This window comes from Helicoverpa zea, chromosome 15, assembly GCF_022581195.2.
Source record: "Helicoverpa zea isolate HzStark_Cry1AcR chromosome 15, ilHelZeax1.1, whole genome shotgun sequence".
NCBI lineage: Eukaryota > Metazoa > Arthropoda > Insecta > Lepidoptera > Noctuidae > Helicoverpa > Helicoverpa zea.
In genome coordinates, this window is record NC_061466.1 from 9,968,318 (window position 1) to 9,993,153 (window position 24,836).

At 34.6% G+C, this 24,836-nt stretch overlaps 1 protein-coding gene across 1 annotated transcript; it reads left to right on the plus strand.

The window, feature by feature from the left end:
• Positions 1-2,818: 2,818 nt before the first annotated feature.
• Positions 2,819-23,779, plus strand: LOC124637099 (organic cation transporter protein-like). Its single transcript, XM_047173432.1, has 6 exons — positions 2,819-3,038; positions 7,780-7,996; positions 14,378-14,633; positions 20,095-20,727; positions 21,742-21,920; positions 22,855-23,779. Exons 1-6 carry the CDS (start codon positions 2,866-2,868, stop codon positions 23,044-23,046), a joined length of 1,650 nt encoding a protein of 549 aa, XP_047029388.1. The 5' UTR covers positions 2,819-2,865; the 3' UTR covers positions 23,047-23,779.
• Positions 23,780-24,836: the final 1,057 nt, after the last annotated feature.

Genomic DNA, 24,836 nt, shown 5'->3' on the forward strand with positions numbered 1-24,836 from the left:
ATATTAGGAAGATCCTCGAAAAAAAGACGACCTCTGTGGCGCAAAGGTCACCAAGCCGGACTGCCGAATCTGAGGTCCCGGGTTCGATTCCCTGTTCGATCGACATTTGTGTGATGAGCATGCTTGTTGGCCGTGGTCTGGGTGTTACAATATGTATTTATAAATATGTATATATGTAGCTATATGTAGTTTATCAGTTGTGTTAGCACCCATAACACAAGTTAATTAATAACTTAGCGTGGGGCTAACCGACCGTGTGTGAAAAGGTGTCCCGACATTATTTATTTATTTATTTATTTATTTATCCGTAGAATCGTCACGATACTCAAAAATCTATGTGAGTCGATGATCTATATGTAAATAAGTTTAGCGATATCATCATGATAGGCAATTTACAGTATGTTAGTATGTGGCAGTTCAATGAAATTGGTAAACTGGTACCTCACACCATTTTTCATGGACAGACAAAGTTACTTTCCCATTTGCAATATAATTTGGGATATAGCTAATCGTATGTCAGTTTTCGAGTAAAGGTTAATATTTATTAAACATTTTAAACATTAAATGCAGTACAAAAAAATAATTTTCTGAGATTTGAAACGTGAAGACGCGAAAATGGTCTTAAGGAATTGGATGATTGACTCTTTTGTTAAAAAAAAATATTTTGCCTCATCTCTTACAGAGGAGGAATCACCACGCTTGTTGAAAGCGGATTGACAATGTCAGACTTCCTCAAGACCCTTTACTCACATTGGTGTCCAAGATATACTTAGAAAGTATACCTACATAACTGCGAAAAATAAGCCATTGTACTTATCTCACCTGGAATCGAACCCGCACCCTCGAAGGTACTTGAACCACTAAACCATCACGAATATATCGCATTAATTATTCAGCAATTAATTAATATAATCCGTCTTAATCTAAGAACTAACATTCTTTATAATATACAGGTTTTCGATAATTTCCTGTTGGCTAAAACCTTCACAGTGTCCGTTGTATAATTAAGATTTAATAGTTAATTTCTTAGTTAAATGTTTATATTTGTATATTCTTCACGAACTTAAATTAATACTCATTGTGTATAGATACTAGTTATTTTTATCCAAGTTAAGTACGATCTTTTTGATAACCACAATGCAATGTTTATAAACTGGTTCCGAAACCAATTCTTCCTCTTCATAATATTACCTCAGCATAGGTATAGTGAAATTTGTATAATCTGAATGTTTTTCTTGAAAACCTACGAAGATATACCCCAGTCCCTCACACCGATCCCACTACATCTTCCTCCCAAACAAGTAAGTCCACCATTATCACAAGCCTTACATTAGATAACATAGATTTCGGTCACAGCGGCTGTTCTCATTTAAGGAGATCAGCCAGCTGCGCAGGACATATTATAGTGCACAAGCATTTGCGCATACACAGGTGCACTCTTTATTCCTTCACTCTCATAACCCGATGGGACGGTAATCCGACACGACCGGAAAGAGATCAGGCGCAGGACCGACATTTACGTGCTCTCCGATGCACGGGTGAATCAATCACCAACTTAAAGACTACGGGCTGCTTTGCGAAAGTTTAAGAAAATCCACAAAGCAATTTCGGCCCGACCCGGGAATCGAACCCGAGACCTCGAGCACAGCAGCCGCGCTTGCGACCACTAGGCCAACGAGGCAGTGCAAAATAATTAGTAGCTAATACAGTTGTTATGTAATGTCAGACGTATTTGATAAACATGCGCGCGCGCAACACCTGATCTCGAACATGATGGTGTTACGTACATATGGTAGTTTCTGATTTTGACAGAACACCAGGTGTTTTCTGCACTTTTTCAAGGTTTTTGGTGACTATTTGCTATTAAAGTAAGTAAATGTCTTACTCGGAGATAGGCAGCACCATCTCTGAAGCTAAAGATATCACCATGACGCAGGCGCAGCGCGGTACTCTCACTCTCATCACCACATCTCACACTCCCATACTCACCTTTATTCAGTCACGGCTGTTACGGCATGAAGCCAGCTGTTCTCTTGAGTTAAACTTTTAGAACAAACACGTCATTATATTATCTACAGCCTTTTTTCCATTATTCGTCCATAATAATACAAATAAAAACAAACAAATTGATACAAACTACTGTATTATGTAGCTACAGAAAAGCGCATTTTGCCTAACTGTTTAGAAAATAGTACCTACTGCAGTATATGATAGTTAGCATATTTTGTCTCTGCACTAATGTTTACATAGTGACTCTATCAATAATCAAGTTGTTTAGAGTTTAGACTATGGTTTCTAGGAAAGAAACTTGAAAGATGAAAGTCTATATAATGACGTCACACACAGTATTCAACGTGCTAACTTAGGACAAAGCATAATTTCCGTCCCCTTTTTTGTGATGATGTAGAGAAAGGATACTAAGCTTTTGTTAGTTTCAAACATTAATATACCTGGTTAACCAGAAAGAAATATAATCGTATGTAGATATACATACGTAGATACGGATTAGCATCTGAGTTTAGACTGTTCCGCAGTGCGTCAGACATCGCTAACAAGACAAATTGACAACTTACAAACAACTTAATACCACCTACCAACAACAGAACGTCTCATAGTAAAAGTAGTTGTAAATAGAGTGTAGATTCTTATTCAATGTTATCGTAAGTTAACTCCGCTTCGATAGGCAATGATTTTAACATGAACAATAAAAAGCATAGACTGACTCAGTCGCGCGCACTATCGGCACGGCGACCGCTGCCGCGAACGCGTTCCATATTCAAACTACAATTCCATAATTAAATACGAAAAGTGTTCTAATTTTTTGAATATTTTTTTTTTTTTAATAATAGTGTTGTGTTTTGAAAGATGGATCCCGAAAAAAAACAAACTTCCGAAGTGTCAGTGGACGATATTTTGTCAATTTTGGGACCTTTCGGAAAATTCAATGTTTATAGTTACATTTTGATATTGTTCCCTGTGTTTTTGGCGGGAATGTATTCGTCGGTTTACAATTTTGAAGTTATGGATCTGAAATATAGGTAAGGTTTTTCGTTTTTTAAGTTGTTTTGAAAGTGTTTTAACCTTTTGTTACAATTTTCATTCAACAAAAACATGGCTTAGCTGGCATTTCACAAATCTTTTAGATTATTCGATAATAAACAGCAATAACTTTTACTACAAATATAAAACTTTGATTTAAACAGCTTCGGAATTTAACTATAGTAAATATATGTATGTTTAGTACCCATTATGTTTAGGCTTGCTAAATAATAATAAACATCAGCTGTTTACTATAATAAGAAAATGAACTCGATGTTTATATTTAGCCAGTACTCTAGATTATTTGCTTAAAATTTACGAAATATTTAGTTCAACAAAATTAGATTTTCCATCGGGATTCCAAAAAAATAATGCAAATAAAAATGTTTAAAAAATTATGACAATTGCTGACCTATGAACATGATTTAAAGTGAACTCCAAATTAAACGAGTCCTTGTTTATATAGGTATCCTACAAACAAACATCATCAAACATCATCCTACAAAACGAAAACTGCAAACAATCATGAAATAATAACTAATCTAGAAGAAGACAACTTATTTTTTTTACAAATATGGTTTAATAATATATCGGGTGTGTACACACTTTTTATAAGAAAAATGTAAATAAAATTAAGTTATTTATAATAAAAAAATATAAATACTAGAAACTACTACTTAACAATCTTCTTTATTATTCGTTACAAGGCAAAGGGGCAAGGCAGAGATTTATCTTATTTCTTGTTTATTAATCAGCTTATACTTATCTTATCTTTATATATCTATATATATATATATATATATATATATATATATATAGATATATACTAATAGTAAATTTATCAATTGATACGAATTTATTGATTTTTTTTTCTTCAACCAATTCAAATTATTTTCTTGAAAAAAATAAGGCACTAGCCGTTTTCCCGGGGTTTCACCCGCATCCCGTAGGAACTAATACCCGTACTGGGTTAAAATACAGCCAATATTACTCGGAAAGAGTGTATCTTTCCAACAGTAAAATATGTTTTGTTAAGTCCAGTAGTTTTTTAAGTTTATCCATTACAAAGAAACAAAAATACAAATTCCTCTTCATAATATGTATTATTTTAGTGTGGATTATTGCACACAGTTTACAGGAAAGTTTCTTGCGTAACACGTGCCTTGTGGATAGGTCAGGTATATAAATAACGACTTTGTTAGTAAACTTACAATGGATGATATTTGACGCGAGCTGTGTTGCTACCGAAGCTATTACTCGCTTGGTAACAGTGCGTTAAGTAAAGACTAGTGCATTGCGCGGTTTGGCTCGAGTCTCTTTGGCGCATCTATATTATAGTATATCTATAAAAATTTTCGACAAATAGGCTACACAAATATTTAAGTTTAGACCAGTAGGTTTTCTGAAGTCGTAGTGGCCTAGTGGGTAAAGGACCAACCTCAAGTATGAGAGCGCGGGTTCGATCCCAGGTCAGGCAAGTACCAATGCAACTTTTCTAAGTTTGTATGTACTTTCTAAGTATATCTTAGACACCAATGACAGTGTTTCGGATGGCACGTTAAACTGTAGGTCCCGGCTGTCATTGAACATCCTTGGCAGTCGTTACGGGTAGTCAGAAGCCAGTAAGTCTGACACCAGTCTAACCAAGAGGTATCGGGTTGCCCGGGTAACTAGGTTGAGGAGGTTAGATAGGCAGTCGCTTCTTGTAAAGCACTGGTACTCAACTGAATCCGGTTAGACTGGAAGCCAACTCCAACATAGTTGGGAAAAGGCTCGGAGGATGAGACCAGTAGGTTTTTCTTGAGACTAACAAACAAACGACTTAAGATAGAGATACCCGGTAAAATTTAAACGTTGGCTTGCTTCCGCCATTGGGATCACCCGCAGCCTGATCGCACACACCTGGATAAAAAGTAGCTGTCCTAGTGCTGTAAAATGAACTATCTAACACTTAAATATTTTTCCAAATCGGTTCATGAAGATTAGTTTGTTCTAGTAAACAAATTTGCTGATCAGCTTTACAATATTAGTTGAAATTAGGTCTATTTCCCAAAGAGAAAATTAATTAGGCATTCAAAGAGAAAAAAGTTACTTTCCTATTTATATATTCTTACTTAAAAAAAGCATTAGAAAGAGAAATAACTATCGATAAGAAAAAAATGCGATAAAAAGTCACTTTCAATCAAATCAAGTTAAAAGATAAAAAATAAACTAGGTACATTATATTGTCCGCGGTTATATTTAGACAAAAGTAAGTAGTTATTCTTTTGTGTAAGTAATAGTACAATTTCTTATTTGTATTTACTTTTTCTGGTTTCCCAAGGTTAAGGTTGAAAGTATAGGTAAGTATAACTTATTATTATGTAACTAAGTTGGTTTTATTTGATCAGTAATATTTATTTAGTACGCATAATCAGCATTCTTGTTTAGTGTGTATTGTGTTAATATGATTCTTCAGCTGTTTCTGTATATATTATGTAATATTTGCTCAAATAACAAACTGTAAAGTAAATCTATTCGATTGTCTATCGTGTAGGTATTTTTAAAGGATGGTTATTCGAGTTTCGAGGGCCTCTTATTGTCTAAACCTGCTTAAGCTGTGAGATTGTTCGAAACAGTTATCATGTTTTTGTTCAACAACTTATTATATGTAAAACTTGTTTATTAAAAGTACCGGTTTTAGTGCTAGGTTTAATCCATTAATTTTCTTCGAGGTTTAAATTGAACCTAGCACTATTTTTTCATTTTATTTATTTATTTGAATCAGGTATCAAGCCCCATAGAAAATACTATACATAAATATTCAATCATATACTAATACATTTATAACTTAAAACACATGCTTGTTAGTATCTTATAAAAACCACATTTTAAATGTATTTTTTCAAAACTTAGAAGACATTCCGATTCAGCGGAAGGGAGTTTCTAAAAATTTCTTAGAAATTGAAATACATTTTTATAGATTAACTTTCATATACATAAAACTGTACCTTTACTAGGCCAGACGTTATTTACCACATTCCTTATTACCGTTACAATAACTTAGGCGTAGTTCAAAACATGTTTTTATTGCGTTTCGAAGAACCTCTAATTCTATTGTTAGACCACACTTCAAACTTTTAGTCGGCCGATAGTTTGTTTGACCTCATAAATCAGTATGAAGATGAATGGTAGTACGCACATTACAAAGATCTGGTATTTAGCCGGTATCAGTCCGACCGAAGGAGACCTTTGATTGGAATCAAGATTTTCTTTTAAAAAAATACCTACAATCGGGTCAACTTCGGCCGACTGTTTAGTCTCCTGTCTGCGGATACGCTAATTCTATTGTAAAGAGTCCTTGGCGAAATCATCACCTTGTCTCCATGTTGCTAAAATTAAACCTTACTGTACTTATATGGCTAATTATATTTGGATAATACATTGACACTTGAACGGGGTCGGTCGTGTTTACATCGCAAAAATTACAAGGCTTGAAAACCGCTAGTTTTTGAACTACTAATATTTGTAGCAACTGATTTTTTGGACAGAAATATGACCTTTTTTTCTACTACTCAAAATCATCTTCTCATTAAAAAAAGACATGTTATGGAGCTAATGCTCCTTTGAGGTGACTGGAGGACTCAGAATTTTCTCAAAGATGGGACATTATCTAAAGCCAAAATTAATAATGATAGTTCTACTACTATATTTTGCGCAATTAAACTGATTTTCTTTCTTCTTTCTTTACTAGCAGTAATTAATTTCATCGAAAATCGGCCAATAGATATATGATCTTTCTATGGGGGATTTATTTAACCAGAATGACATTAACCACAGTTACGTTTAATTCTTGACCAATCAGGCATGGTTATCCAAGAGGCTTCGTGTGGCTAATCACTTGATCAAACTGAAATTCATGTATCCCTTATTAAGGAAAGACTGTACACTTAATTATCTTTAGGGAATGTTTGTCATGTTTTTCCTGTAATTTAAAAATGTTTATTGCATATATTTAAAAAAAATAAGCTACAAACCTAAGTATTTAGTACCATAAAATTTAAACAGGTATTTTTTTTTTTTTCAAAGAGATTTTACACCAATTATGTAGTAATTAAAAAGTTACAAAAATCACAAAAAATAAATTCATTTTAAAGAGAACGTGTCAAACACCAATTAAGTACTTCATCTACACATTACTCAATTTAACGAGGACTTAGTAAACACAATCTAGATAAATTCTTTGGAACTCAAATAACGTGTTACATGTCAATATACCTCTAATTAATAGTTAATTATTAACTACGACATTTCTTTGTGAACTTTTTGATAACCTAGAAGGACAATGGTGATAGTTCGAAACAGACCACAGGCCACAGACAATAGCTATCAATAACGCTGATATTCTCGTTGATTGTACAAAGAGTGTGTCAATGACCTTAGAAATATCAAAACAGTTTATAAATCAATAAAATCATAAACTTGTTTTTTTTGTTATTTCCTCGTATTTCTCTCGTTTGGAAAACTAAGCAGAAACTATGTTAATTAACTTGCCGTGCCAAATAAATTATTGAGAACTTTCTTAGTGGTAGTAAAAATTAAAAGTGTTTTTCTTGAGAATACTTAGGTACACGTAATTAGATTGTATAATTAATCTATTTCACGCACCTCTTTGCATCTTTTCCAAAAGTTGTCAAAGCGACCATATATTTGTAAAATGAATATCATTTATACTCAAATCACCCTTTCTTTCTTCCCCAGATGTTCAGTACCAGAATGCGAGGACAACCCCGAGCACATCAACTTCACTATACCCCACGGTAATGACGGGGTTCCTGCCAAATGTCTGCGCTACGCCCCTTTCTCCAACGTGTCACAGTACAACTCCAGTCAATGTTCCCCGCACTATTATGACACGTCCACTGAGATAGAGTGTGATTCGTACGTGTATTTGGAAGAACATTCTATTGTTAAAGAGGTAAGAGAAAGTGAAAATTGACATTATTGTAGGTCTTAGATCAATAGCATTATAATACATATTATGCACACTTACTATAAATATTTAAAAATTGCATCAAAAACCTCCTCATCGCTGCCCACCGGGAGTGTACCCAAGAAACTGGCAGCATTGCCACGTTGGATGGCAATACTTAGGTACTACTGGACTTGAATATAATTACACATGTTTGCATCAATTCTCTCCATAAAAGAAATCCAAAATTTATACCCCACGGCAATAACGGGGTGCCAGCCAAATGTCTGCGCTACGCCCCTTTCTCCAACGTGTCACAGTACAACTCCAGTCAGTGTTCCCCGCACTATTATGACACGTCCACTGAGATTGAGTGTGATTCGTACGTGTATTTGGAAGAACATTCTATTGTTAAAGTGGTAAGAGAAAGTAAAGATTGACATTATTACAGTCTTAAACCAATGCTTCGATACTGCTGGACATCCATATAATTATGCATGATTCTTCCACATAAAATTATACTTAATTACTAAAGTTATTCGATAAGTCTGGGTTTTTGGGGAGGGAGTACCAATTTAAGATTGAGACATGTATGTATAGTGGAAAACCTATTTTTATTCGGATGGGTAAGGTTTCATTGTAGGTGAATGAACCAAATCCATTCAATAGCAATAATGAAACCAAACAATGTCGCAATTTCTAAAACCTACTTGTCTTAACAATGAGAAACTGAAAACAATTAAAATCCCGCTCAAACTGAGCTTCAGAAGCAACATATATTAATTAGCAACATACGTGTATGTAAAATTGCAAAGCATGTCAAAATACAGTCACTAATCAATTTAGTCACAACACCTTTTGAGTTCACGAACAGATATGTCAAATGCACACACCGGCACCTTTATTATTTTTTCCATACATTATAACCATTCACGCTTCTGTGAGTCCCGTAAATACTTGATCATTACAATTTACTTGATAAATAGGTTTGGCGCAAATTACTAGACACCTGTACATTGTTCGAATAAGTGCTTAAATTGCCTGAATTGCTCACACGTTTCAAATTAACCGAATATGTTTGAGTTTTGAGTGTAATTATAGATTATTACTGGATGTTCTCATCTTCCTAGTTTTTGGGTTTTATGTAACTGAACGTTGGTATCATTATCTGCCTTGCCTTTTGCTAACTATGTTGGGGTCGGCTTCCAGTCTCACCGTATGCAGCTGAGTACCAGTGTTTTACAAGGAGCGACTGCCTATCTGGCCTCCTTAACCCAGTTACCCGGGCCCCGATACCCCTAACGCGGTGTCCTGCGTGAGCGACGAACGCGACGCGACGCGACGCAACACGACGCGACGTAATGCGACGCGATGCTATACGCGACAGATGTCCTACGTGATTTTGGTCATTACTTCTCAAATCATGGAGAAGTTGTGTTACAATTTTGCTTGAAAGTTCATATTTAAAGTACAGACAGCAACAATCTTCCAACTTGTTTGTACTAATAAACGATTTCTTTAATATTTATGTTTTTTTTTGTCCCACAACAATCAACGCTTCTGAATAGTTCGCGGTGTCGCGTCTGGTCGCCCTCAAAACAAGTACGCGTTACGTCGCGTCTCGCCGCAGACTGTCACATAGGCCGCATGTAGGGAATTCCTTTGAGTTGATCGCGTTCGTCGCGTTCGCAGCGTCGCGTCGCGTCGCGTTCGTCGCTCACGCAGGACACCGCGTAAGTAATGCTGGTTGGCAGACTTACTGGCTTCCGACTATCCGTAACGACTGCCAGAGATGTTCAAATGACAGCCGGGACCTACAGTTTAACGTGCCATCCGAAACACAGTTATTGTGTCTAAGATATACTTAGAAAGATATAATTCGATCAAGAAGACCTTTGCATTATTTTAGGTGGGAGAACATGAAATGACTCCCGAATGATTCCGCTTTGGGTGTGTTTGTATGTTTCTTCTGTAGCCCTTTGTGTACCAGGGCAACGGTAATTCTTGGTAACAATGTGTTATTAAATAAATTCGTATGACGTTCTCAGTCTGCATACCAAAAATCAATTGAGTAAATATTGTATTCAATAGTTTAGTCTCCAAAAATTGATTTAATTTACTGCATAATGTACGGATTTTACTTTTTTGGATCTGTTATTTAATATATTTAGAAATGCAGAACTTAATTATAAATATGTTATCATGTTCAGTGTAGGAACTAAACCTACGAGATGATAAACGGTTGTTATTTATCTAAAATCTGCAAGTAAACCGTTTTTTTCTTCATTTGGCATCATTCTCCGAAATGTGTTTATAAGCATAGGAAAGGTAAAACCCATGTTTTAGGTGTGAATAACATAGTTAAATATTAGATATGAGACAGTTCTAAAAATACCGCAAAGTATTGCCTTATTATCAACTCGTTAAATCCGGAGTCTTTATCTATACGAAGGTAAATGTCACGATTTGATTGTTTGAATCAAATATGCTCCGAAACTAGTCAACCGATTTAATTAATCTTACATTGTTAGAAAGCTGGATTATATCGGGTGTGTCGTTCACAATCACATTAAATTCTATCACATATACTTTATGATATTCTATGGCGAATTGTAAAAAAAATAACCTAATCCATTCAGTGGTTTAGCCACAGGAGTCATTTTTCGTTTTTATAATTTACAACATCATGTGTAAAGCAGAGATAAAGTTAGGAGTATCAATAATGTTTTGATCAGTTGACAGCTGTCAGTTTTCAAGGGAGAATTACAGTTGTTTGTAATGACTGACTTTTATATGGTGTTCTAATTTTCTCACATTTTTATTCTATTTACTTTGTTTGAAAAATTCATTTTTTTTATTTTACGTATTTTTCTTTTTTCTTTGTGTTAATGGACATTTATTAACCAGTATATTAACGCATTTCATTTAATGTGATTATGAACGACACACCCGATATACGCTCAACATGGGCTATGTTTTATCCGTATGTGGGAATAATTTCACTTGGAATGTGGGCAAAACCGCGTGGAACAGCAAGTATCAGAATTGTATAGTTTTCTTTGCCTCAATTTCAATTTTATTATTTGGTTTGTGACTATATTTTCAATAGTATTCAATTAAATGATCTTTCCTTTCGAAGATTTTTTCACACATTGACTGTGTAAAAAGGAAACCCTTTTAATTTGCAGCGATGTGAGATAATTTATTCTTCATACATATTTATTAACTGTATTTGTCATATTTAACCCTAATATAATTTAGCCACTATTAACATAAACATGCTAATTCATATCAAGTCACCTTACCTTACGCGGTGTCCTGCGTGAGCGACGAACGCGACGCGACGCGACGCTGCGAACGCGACGAACGCGATCAACTCAAAGGAATTCCCTACATGCGGCCTATGTGACAGTCTGCGGCGAGACGCGACGTAACGCGTACTTGTTTTGAGGGCGACCAGACGCGACACCGCGAACTATTCAGAAGCGTTGATTGTTGTGGGACAAAAAAAACATAAATATTAAAGAAATCGTTTATTAGTACAAACAAGTTGGAAGATTGTTGCTGTCTGTACTTTAAATATGAACTTTCAAGCAAAATTGTAACACAACTTCTCCATGATTCGAGAAGTAATGACCAAAATCACGTAGGACATCTGTCGCGTATAGCATCGCGTCGCATTACGTCGCGTCGTGTTGCGTCGCGTCGCGTCGCGTTCGTCGCTCACGCAGGACACCGCGTTAGTTAGGGGAAATACCCTTCTCGAAAGTAGCTTAGTAAAAAATATTTTTTAAATAAATCTATACGAATCTATATAAATAAAAGAAAGGCGTGTTAGTTACAAATTTTATAACTCAAGAATGGCTAAACCGTTTAAGCTGAAAATTAGAAAGAAGGTAGCTTAGAATCAACGTGGGGTGTGACACATATTTCCCATTACTGTTTTTTTAATTGTAATTCGTCTTTTCTTTTCCTATTTCAAACGACTGCTATATTTTTTTTTATTATTATTATTTTTGTTTATTGTTTGTAAGGCTGTGTCACACGTGTGCGTGAATAAACGTATTTTCTTTCTTTCTTCTTCTGTTAAAAGGATATACTTAGGATAGTTTTTGTCACCATCCGGCAACGGGAAACAGTCTTATTGGGACGCGGGTGAAATCGCGGCCGGAAGCTAGTATATTTTAAAGGGGAATTAGTATTTTTGACGTTTGTTGGTAATGGATAAACTCAAAAACTACTGAACCGATTTTAAACATTCTTGCACTGTTTGAATGCTACACTCTTCCCGAGTAACATAGGCTATATTTTATCTCAGTAATGGCAGTAGGTAGTTGCCACGGGACGCGGGTAAATCCGCGAAAATCGATAAGTAAAAAAATTAATCGTTTTGTAATTAATGGCCAAGAATAATAAGTCACTAGCTTTAAATCACCTCCTTTGGCCTTTGATGAATTATAGGAAATAATAATTTTATTATTGTCTCTTAATGCACACATATAAAAAGTTAACTGAAGATAATTATAGCTCTCATAGAGTATTTTCATTTGTTTTGATTACTTATAATAATGTAATTTATTACTCATAGCTAAATTAAATTCTTTGTACTTTATAAAAATTGCTTTAGTATTTCCCAGGAAAATCATTAAGCTACAACCTTCAAAAGAGTTTCTAATCACATTTTATTTGTAGGTATTCTTTAATATTTTGTTATATAATATGTAGAATTACCAATGCATTACTTTTAATTGCGGATTAATCTATGACAAAGTGGAGTGACGTTCAATCAAAGATGAAATCATCATTAAAGTCGAATACAATGTTTAATCGATATCAAAACTTATAAAATGTATCGAATCGATGTTCTATAGGCCACGTGTAGTAATTTGCTTCAAACCAGTTGAAATACGCACGTTATTAAACCAATTCACCGTGCAAGGATCGGTTTCGGATCATCGATAAGGAATTTTAATATCGATACCGAGAAAGAAACTGGTGCAGCCTTGTTTGTGAGTTATTTTGTGTAATGAGAATTTTATGGTTGATTGAGAGATTAGTTGTGTAATTGGTATTCATAGGAATATAAAAAAATAAGTCATCAGAGGTTCTCGTTTGATAGCTGGCTCAAGGGACGCTTTGATACGGCGCGTATTGTGAGGTTTCTGTCTCTGGGGTCCTAACCACACCACCGGTATCTAGGATCCTGTGCTCGATATTGACGGCTTCCTATTTTTTTAATGTTTTACATATACAGGAATGAATTTTATCCAATGCGCAAACTTTGTGAACTTACCTATAGTTAAATAAGTTTTATAGATACGTATATTTTTATTTTGTAGTGTTTTAGTACAAAAAAGAAAAGTTATTGATATCGAAAGATGTTTATTTTGTAACCGATAGTACGGTCACAGTCGTTATAGTATGCACGGCGGCAACGCGAAACCGGTTTACCGACGCGAGCTCCGCTCGGCGCACGTAGGAATAGTTAGTTAATGTTTTGCTGATTTTAGGGCGGACAAAAGAATGAAAAAAAAAATTACTGATGATGCAGATATGTTCTGTTAACGATTCTGGACCACCAGTTTTTTTTTGCGCACTGCTTAAAATTCATTCCTGTATAAATATTATTTTGACTGAAAATTGTTTGGGGAATTGCTTTTTAGAATACGTCTAATTCTTGACAGTCGGGTAAAGATTGTAGGTACTTACTACACTACTTTCATCTAAAGTTATGCTATATTTGTTTCAATTCAACATTGAACGCACCATCCAATTTTTATTGAATTTGAACAGTCTAACAGGCATAGAAAACGTTGATCTTGATACACATATGAAAGTGCAAAATCAATGGAATTCTCTTGACCGTGAATAAATAGCACGTTTTGATTTATCCATAGTATCGAAAGGTATTGATAATCTAATTTCACAGCCCGACCTGTATTGTAATGTGCCGTGAATCGTACTGATTTTTGAATTGGTCGTTAACTCGGATTGAAAATTCAAAATGTTATGTAAGTCCTTGTTTTGTGTAATAGGATACTTAATGTTATTTTCTTCTGTGTTCGCAGTATGTTACTTATCTCAATCGATCTATGAATATATCTATCAATGAAGCTCTTCTGTGATATCTTCGTTACAAATTAGGATCTGAGGTCAATTTTTACCGACTGAAATTCCTGTTAAATTATCGAAGTTCTGAGGAAGTCTTTAAAAAATCGACTGCTGAAGTATCTTCCTATGATAGGCTCAATTATAAATATCAGTTCAAATCATCAACATAATTATTTGATCGAATCTCTCCTCAATTATAATATCTCCTTTTGTGACTTGAAGATCACTATCATTAACACAGTTAACCCACTAAATAATATTTTTCTTTATTTCCAGTTCGATCTCGGCTGTCAAGATTGGAAGCGATCCCTAGTAGGCACAGTACACAACGCTGGTTTCTTCATCGCCATACCATTGACAGGACTCATCTCGGACAAATATGGCCGACGTCCCGCCATTGTGTTCGCGGCAGTCGCGAACGGCATCTTCGGAGTCATTCGGGCATTGTCGGTTAATTACGATATGTTCGTTGTGTTTGAATTTTTGGAACCGGCGTTTGGGGGAGGAGTTTATACGGCCTGTTTTGTTTTAGGTGAGTTATTATTTTTTATTTAAATCAGGCATCAAGGCCCATAGAAAACACTATACATAAATATTATAACATTAAATCATATACTAATACATATTTTATATAAACTACTCAAAAACTAATGCACACGAAGTGTCGGCGTCGTGTTACGCTGCTAGGTGTCGCGTAGCCATCCTCGGAACCTCCGATATATGACACCCTCTGGCCAAAACTCTTCCTTAGGAATTATTCCAGTAGTTAGTAATATGTTAGTAATCCTGCTTTCATAACATAAGCTGGCTAGAAGGTCCGTTATTTTACACAATCCTATATTACGTGGATGTCCAGAGATAACGGATCTATTAGTAGGTATGAATTGTTTGACATCTACATAGAAAGAACCAATTTAATCTTTGCAAAGCTACTTATAAAATCCCGCTCTCCTCCACTAAGGGTTGGTAAATAAGTAGCGCAAAGAAAAAAAAATGCAATAACCATTCATTAAGGTCGATTGAATGAAACAGCAGCGAAATTAAATTCGACAATGATCATGTCAAAGATCCTCTCCCATTCAGACTTCAGAGAGACCCTATTATTGCTCTTACGCACCTACCCAAACTTAGTACACACAGACAACCTAACAGTTTCTAAGTAAACAGTATCAAAATACATACCTTAGTAACCGATCACGGCTCAATTACTAAGGTCATTGTACGCGGAACACTGACTTCAGAGGTACCTACATTTTCCTTGAGATTCGAACGGCGAAGGCAACAAGACATTGCTATCAAAAATAACTGGTAACTAATCATGTTGTAAACATAATACTATGACATACTATGTAATTAGTTACATAGGAAATTGGTAGATAAAATGCTTGTTTTGTTGCTTAGTAGTTTTTGTAAGATTGGCTCTTTTTTAGGGAGATGTTGGCTTGTGGTTTAGATTTTTTTGGTAAGATTTCCTTGTAATCGTTGGGGCTTTTCCATTTAGCATTATTGCTAGTAGTCGATTTATGTGTGGGAATGATAGTTTGCTCGTGCTTTAAATATTTAAATAGAACTCATGATTGGGTGAAGTTGTTTTAACTAGTCGGCTAGTTCCTACTTTGACGCTCATTCGCGATGCCTGCGTTCAATACTGAGTGGGTAATGCGTTATATTAAAGCAACCTCTCAGCATTACCTGTGGATATTCAAACAGACAAACCCTTATTCTATAGTATTTTCAAATCCCTGATGGTTTCTTCTTAGAAATCATAGCAAGATCTTCTATTCTGACTTTCACACAAAAAATCTATATATATAAAAATGAAACCCGTTTTCCGTTGTCACGACATAACATGAAAACGGCTTGACCGTTTTGGCTGAAAATTAGAGGGGAGGTAACTTAGACCCGGGAGAAGGTTTTAGGATAGTTTTTGTCACCATCCGGCTACGTGACGCGGGTGAAACCGCGGGCGAACGCTAGTATATTATATTTATTCATGGTTCCACATGGTTTGTACATAAGTGGTTTAGCTCACGTGTCACACCATGAGTTCAGAGCATGACCAATATCAGATACACATGAATTTGTAAATAATATGTTGCTTGCATTGTTTGTAAGTCTAATCCATTGTAATTTGCAATACATGGGCCATACTTATAATTCCAATTGGGTTGGCTGTAAATCTTGTTGCTGAGATGAAGTGTGTGAAAAGAATTAAAAACAGTTTTTTTTTTGTTATGCCTAGTTATTTAGGATTGTTGACACGGATTTTGAAGTGACTTGTAGGTAATTTTAATGGGCATTTACCTATAACTTTGTGCAGTAACTATTTCTTAGGCTTCTCATTTTGTTACGGCTGCCAAGGTATTTTAAACTCAAATAGCCTTACTACAAAAACTTAAACATCTGTTTAACACTTGTCTAAAAAAAGAGTGGCTGCAAAATGTACCATATGTTAGCGTCATAATCTGTCATTTTTTTAGACGAGTGTCCAACAGACATCTTAAATTTTTGTAGTAGGGCCAAAAGGATTAATAATCATAAAATTAGGGAATTGTAGCGGCTCTCGGTCCAGGTGGGGTTTCACGGGTGGGGCGGACCTTGGGTGCGAATGCGGGACTGCTATGCAGACCATGCCCCACCTCACCGCATGTCCACTGTGTCCTGAAACTTGCTCGCGTCAGAACCTCATGAGTGCATCCGGCCGTGCTCTCGCTGTGGCGGCATATTGGGCTGACAAAGTGTAGTCTCACAAAGACAAAGTGTAGTATAAGACATGTCATCGACACGAAAGAAGAAGAAGAAGAAGCGGCTCTAGAATTGAACATTATTTATGACCTTTTGATACAGAACCTATCAAGATATCAGCTAGAAAGAAGTGATGCAACAAATTCCAGCAACAATACGAAATAGTGACCTATCTTCCATCAAAGATAATGAGATAATAAAAACCGTAAGAATAGATAATATTTCCTCATACGCACGATACAACTGCGTTTAATAGTAATTGGTAATCTATACTTTGAAAACATTTCAATTGAATGCCACAAAGATTTATTATTCTCTTCCTATTAGAGGTGACCATTATCTACAATTTGTACACAAAGACTAGGAATCAATATTGACGTAGTACCTACTTAAATAGTTAATGAATATGATATACCTACTGCAATTGTATAGGAAGATTTAGTAATATTGCATGGCTGACATTGAACATCTTTGACAGTCACTACGGGTAGTCAGAAGTCAGTAAGTCTGACAACTAGTCTTACTAAGAAGTATTGGGTTGCGCGGGTGCTGGGTTGAGAAGGTCATTCGCTCCTTGTAAAGCACTGGTACTCATCCAGTTAAACTGAAAGCCGACCCCACATAGTTGGGAAATGGCTCGGGAGGTGATGGTATTAGTACGACTTAATAATACACCGAAACTTTCATGGATGATTTTTATAAAGAAAGTCATACTTCTGAAGCAATGAAATAGATAAATTTACAAGAGCAAAACAGGAAAACCAGTGAGAGAAAGTTATTTCAAAATCGATACTTTCTATACATATATAACACTAACTTCTGGCAGCAGTTTCCTCTACATCCAGTGGGAACTACTTAGCGCACCCGGATAAAAGGGCTATCTAACTCTGAAATAATTTTTCAATTTTGACCTAAGAGATAAGTGCGTTCAAGCAAAAAAAAATAATCATCTGTTTAATATTAGTACTTAGATATTTATAGGCTCTCTTTAAAAAATCTAGGCAAATTATAAATGTTAAGAGATAGTCTAAATTAGTATCGTTAACCTTCCAGCCCTCTCTTTACATTCAACCAATTAACACAACTCAATTTAAAAAGCGAAGCTATCTCTATTTACCTTAATTCTGTCACCAAATTAATGTTTGAGTAAATACCGAAATTAGTGAGTTTGTCCTAAACAAACGGCTAGGACTCAGTTTAGGGACGCTCCTTAGTAAATACTTGGTTTTCAGGCCTGAGTAACAGTTTTAGGATAATATTTGAAGACTCGAAATTATTGCGAACTAATTTGGATGAACTTTTTTGGGGGTTAATTTGGCTATCGATGTTTGTAGGTTTAAATTAACAAGTGCTTAAAGGAATTTTTGGTTCAATTATATTTTAGGTGAAAAGAGGACAAAAAGAGGTAACATACAGTTAAATGTTTATAATTTTTTTTAAATAACATTTCCCCGGAGTGTACCTATGTGCCTCATATCAAATATTTATAGTAACAAAGAAAAGTAAAAGAATCAAAAGACCAAAAAATCACGTAAAAAAAAATTGTTCCGTAAATAAGGACCACCGGGAAACTGAAAATACTGAACAATCCAAACTGTTTAAGCATTTTAACCGGTTCAGCGACTATCATTCAAAACTGTAACTGTTTCAGCAATCCTAAATTGTCTCTTTTCATTCAGTATTTTTATCAAATAGCGAACCATGTTTTTTGTTATTTCATTTCATTTTATTCTCACTGAATGATTTAAAACCGTTTTTATAGCGAATAAAAAGATCAACATTCACTTCATTTTACTGTAGTTTTTTGTTTATTTTAACTTTGTTGGATGGAAACTAATTTTATTTATTTTCATTTAGATTTTAAAATAGCTTAGAGTAACGGGTCCATTTTTTGATATGCTACGCTTTCATTGATCAGTAGACAGACAGGGGACCATTCGTTTCATACAGGGACCTACTATAACGACATGCTGTCATTACAGTTTTGTTTTTTAGATTTTAAGGTGCATTGTGTCACTTAGTTACTGACTTTGTGAAGGTCAGATAGTTACTAGTCCGCAACGTGATCTGCATTTGATTTTACGGGAAAATAACCAAACATTAGACGTTTAATTTATTACATCTAGGTCCCTACATTTTGTCACATTGCTTACAAACTCTAAAATGAAGCCATTTGATTGAATGTCATGACACAAAAAGTGCACAAGAATAATTTACTTTCAGTGCAATGTTTTTTGTTCCATATAGTTCTGGGTATTGATAGACATTTTTGTATGCAAAACGGGTTTGGAAATTCAGAGAAGCAGTAAAATATTGTAGTAGGTTTTCCTCAACAACCAGTGCTACCTTCCCTAGATTCTATACCCATTAATAATAGAGTCCAGACAGATTTTTTCGGTCGTGGTGGTCTTTCTCACATTTAATACGAACATGGGTTTACGCACATACAGATGCACTCTCTTTACCGCCACTCTCATAATCAGATGGGAGTAGATACAATCTGACTTTACAGGGGAGATAATGCATAGATGGGCAGAGAGATGCATAGGGGTATCACCACCAACATCCAGTTTTAGGGCTAAAATGTTTCGACCCGACCTGAGAATTGAACTCGTGACTATATATAGAACAGTTAATGACTGCTATTGTCACCAGAAATAAACATCGGCACCCAAATAACCTTCGCGATTGAACGCCTAATAATTCAGTTGAAACTAATTTAGTTTTTTTTGTACCTCATCTTCCGGTCTTTGTTTTAGATCCTTTCTTGCACTGTTCATGGGAAACCGGTAGTTTTGCTTCATGGGGACCAAAAAATTTGCCATTCACAACATTTTTTTCTCATATTGAGAATTGGCGATGAAGCGTAGAAAGATTGCAATCACAAGACTTCAACTGTTTTTAACAAATCATCAAATTTTTGCAGCTCTTTAATATAATATTGTAGACGACGTAAACATACATATTTGAGGGTCATCGTTAAAGTTTAAAAGCATTGTTATCCTGAAAATGTTTTTAAATGATTTGTCAGTATTTTGTTTTAGGTACATAGTCTAGACACGTCCAATTATATCTCCTATTGTAATTCAAGTTGCTTCTTAGCAAAAAACGTGGGTGCATAATAACAAATGCACCCAATTCACATGCATTGAATACTCAAAACCTACGGCTATTTGCAAAACAAACCAAATATTATTCCAAGCTTATTTATCTACTTCATAAATTAACGATATATTCTCTTGTTTCAGCCTTAGAACTGGTGGGACCCAAAGGCAGAGTCTTCGTCAGCCTCCTATTCAACACCATGTTCATCCTCGGAGGAGTCACAGTCACCTTACTATCCTGGTGGCTGCTTAACTGGAGATACCTTCTCTTCATCATCTACACTCCAGCAGTCTTTGTCTTCATCTACATCTGGACTTTAACAGAAAGTTTCCGTTGGCTATTCAGTAAGGGAAGATACGAAGAAGGTCTGAACGTCCTCAGCAAGTCCGAAAAGATGAACAATGCTAACGTACCTAAGGACCACTATGAGCAAGTCGAAAAGCATGCCACCAAACAGAGAGACGAGAGAAAGTGTGAGAACGTGGAAAGAAACCAGTCTACCTTCAACCAACTCCTTACATCTCCTATGATATGGAAAAGACTGTTCACCTGTTCTTTTCTGTGGATTTCTTCAACTCTAGTCTACTATGGGCTCTCTATTAATGCTATAGAGTTATCTGGGAACAGCTATGTGAATTATATAGTGATCTTAGTGATTGAGGCTCCAGCGAATGTCTGCAAGTTGATATTCTTGGACAGATTTGGGAGGAAGAGAGTGATAGCCACTGCGTTCTTTTTGACTGGATTAATTTTGATCAATTATGGATTTGTTCCAGGTAACTTGATTTTACTTTCTCGTTATATAAGTTTTTTATTTACCTTAAATTCATTAGCTATGTATGATTTAAATATTAATGCTAATCACGCTTTTTATAGGACCACAAATGATATGCATGATACGCTTTATTTTACTTGGTTTTCCCTATCTAATCTTTACTCATAGAAAGTTGTGGAATTTGTTTATTTGACCACAGAATTTAAATAGTCAGTAAAAGGGTGAAATCACAAAAGCAGCAACAATAAAATATGAAAAGTTTTCCGCTACTTTCATTTTCAAATTTTAATTATCACTAAAGTAACATCTCATACTAATTTACTACCATTTCCATGATTTTCGAACTAACCTAACTCAACTAGATAATAGTCGTATATTACACGCAACGTTTTGTTATTACGCATGCATTAAATGTTAATGTAAACAGTTTACATTAAATGCGTTTGCACAAATCGTTATTTTATTAGATAAACAAGCTAATTACATCCTCGTAGTGTTAAATTCCATTTGTTTATTGTTTTGTGTAGTACGTAGTATGCAAATTCTTTATGGTTATCGTAAAACCGGTTTATTACAATCGTATCTTTCAGTGCATTTTTGAGGTAATAGAATTTTAGCCTATATACATAAACAGCATCTGCCGAGCCTTTTCTCAACTATGTAAGGGTCAACTTCCTGTCTTAGGGAATGTGGCTGAGTACCAGTGGTTTATATGTAGCGACTGACTATCTGACCTCCTCAACGCAGTAACCGGGCCAACCTGGTACCATTCCTTCATCAGACTAGTGGTCAGGCTTACTGGTTTCTCTGTACCTACCTGTAATGACTTCGAAAGACGATCTAACGGCACCCGGGACCCGTCTTGATGATTAATGATATAAATGATTACTTACTTGGACACAAATTAAATCTCTTTTTGAAAAGTCTGTAAAAAATACGCGTGAAGCTCCCTCTTGTTTATGATTATTTTCAATACAACCAGCATGCATCAAAAACCTATCTATTTTTGTTACAGCCGGCAACTGGTCGATACTCCTATACCTGGGTGGAAAGTTCTTCATAACGCTAGCATACAACTCCCTATACGTATTCGCAGCTGAAGTATTTCCCACAAACTATAGAACATCACTTCTAGCCATGTGTTCAACCATTGGAAGAATAGGTTCCACTGTGGCACCGCAAACTCCTTTGCTTGTAAGTATTTTTTTGTTCTGGCAACTCAAAAAAAATGTTGCTTGTGTTTTTTTTTTGTGATTATATTAGCAAGTTTTATTATAAACATTTTCAAGGCCATATGGTAATTCTTTCGTTGTCTATGTAAAAAAAAAGTAAAAAATTCCTAGGATTATAATAGATTGAGATCAACAACATCATTAATTAAGATCTGTGTGAAAATGTTGTTATTTTACTTAGACTGGATTTTAAACCTGTTTCGTTTACAAATGGATATAATGTTTTATTTAAATAATGATCGATAAAAAAGTCAAAATTTTCCCCGCATTAAAATATTCAGATTACGGCCAATAACATCGTATTATATCAGTCAAAACTATGCCTAGAATAACATGATTAACTTGTTATTTAGATTAAAGCAAGTTCTTAAGCAGGTATTTCAACGACCGGTTTTTAAAACAGTCTAGGTTATGAAAACCTAATAGGTAATTTAATTTAACGACAATAATAGCTGTTAACTTAATATAATAATAGCTTTAAGAAATCTGTACTTACCCACATGTAGTTTTAATTTTAAGTTTATTTAATTTTAAGTTTATTTAATTTTAAGTCAATTATTTTTATTTTTTCATTCAATTTTATTCTGATAACATATAGATACATGAAATCAATATTATTTAATTTAATTTAATCAATTTAATTTAATGCATGATGTTATAATTCTAATTTACCAATTCATTATAATTTAAGCAACTAAGCATATTATTATTATTGTATTGTGAGAATCTTTTGTAATGTTGTGCTTACCTTTAATTTAGATACATGCAATGCTATCTTATATGTGAATGATGGATTACCATGAATGTCTGTGTGTGTATTTAGTTGGTTTGCCTTAAATAAATAAATAAATAAAAATAAATAACATTTAAATAACAAATATATTTTCCTTTCACAGACGAGGTTCTATATATACCTCCCAACAATGATATTCGGAGGCATGGCAGCCATATCTGGCTTTCTAGTACTTACCCTACCAGAGACAAATAATCAGAAACTACCAGACTCCTTGAAAGAAGCTCAAGATCAAGACAAAAAGAAGGTTGAGGAACCAATAGAGAAAACCGTAGACAACAAAACTAGATTATAGAAGTTTAAGAAGCTAGACAATTTTGGAACAAACTCGTGAACTAGAAAGTATGTTTTGCCTTATTTTGCCTTATGAGAGAAGGCAAGTACCTATGTTTATTTTTATTTGGGAAAGTCATGAAAGCACTGTTGTAGAAATAACTGGCTAGCCTGTGAAAAGCCTGAATATTCAGGACTATCGACATTCCGTTACTTATTTTCAAGTTACCGGTATTTTACCAAATAAAGTATTAATTACAAGTTTTTCAATAAAACATATTGCACTGACTAAACCAAAATAGATTTAAATCTTTTCTAAAATTATTAAAAAAAAACCTTTTTAATTATGTTCGCATATGCTAATAAGCTCTGTAGCTTTACAAACTGGATAATTTTAGGTTTTTTTGTTTTAACTTTTTAAGGTAAGTATTTATTTAATTCCTTAAATATTTTGAGTATTTTAGTGTTCAAATTATTAAGGTTTATTAAATATGTATTAGGTATTGATTGACAAATATTACAATATGTATAATTAAATTGAATAAGGCTTGTGATTATTAATATTAAATTAGGTACGAGTATATATGTATATAAAAAAATATAATATTTTTGTACGAAATTGTTTATAGGAAGAAGAGACGCCACTAAGCGAAACTAGTTACCAGGATCTAGTTTTATGACAAAGTTAAAATTAAATCATTAATAAAATATGTATTTTTATAATTTGATACGCATAAAACATGATTTTGTAAATACAATATGGTGTTATGTATTTCAAATAATATTTTCAAATGTACAAAATAAAAAGCAATTATAGACAATAAGGTACATAATAGTATTAATTGCAGAATGAACTAGATTTAAGGAGAAATATATTTCTATAAAGTAAACGTCACACAGATGAAAGCGAGCGATTTGAGAAACTATAGCCTTGTACAACTTGAGATGTTAAACCATCATCATCTGTCTAGCCTTTTCCTATGTTGGGGTCGGCTTCCAGATTAACCGGGTGCAGCTGAGTACCAGTGTTACTTAGCCAATTTGTACTGAGATGTTAAACCCAATAAAAAAAATCGTGAACTAGTTAAAAAAGTTAACCTTGAATATATTTGAAGGTGCCTACAAGAAAAATCTATAATTTAAAATACATTCGTCTATCAGAAAATTGGTGACCTCTCTATGAAATCCTATCCACCAATAGATTGATTCAGGATACCAAAACCTACTCAACGATACCCCACTGAACATAATTCATCCATTTTCATTTCTTTTGTCTTAATATGGCACCCAACACGGGCCATTCAAAAACTATGATATCTATGACATTTGCTTGACAAATGAAATACATAGGGCCAAAAAGATACAATACATTATCCTCCTATGCGTGCCTAAATTGGGTAATAAAACTACTCAACTTAGGGCCGATTTTCGTGATTTTTTAGGGCCGATTATCGACCTCGATGGCGCAATGGTCACCATGCCGGACTGCCGGACCTGAGGTCCCGGGTTCGATTCCCGGTTCGGTCGACATTTGTGTGATGAGCATGTTTATTGGCCGTGGTCTGGGTGTTACAATATGTATTAAAAAAAATATGTATATATGTAGCTATATGTAGTTTATCAGTTGTGTTAGCACCCATAACACAAGTTAATTAATAACTTACCATGGGGCTAACCGACCGTGTGTGAAAAGGTGTCCCGACATTATATTATTTTTCAATCACCAGATTGAGATAACTTTATCTGAGGAATAAATATGGCTTAAAACCGTGAAACTTATCCTTCAGATATAAGTTATCTGACGTTTTAAAA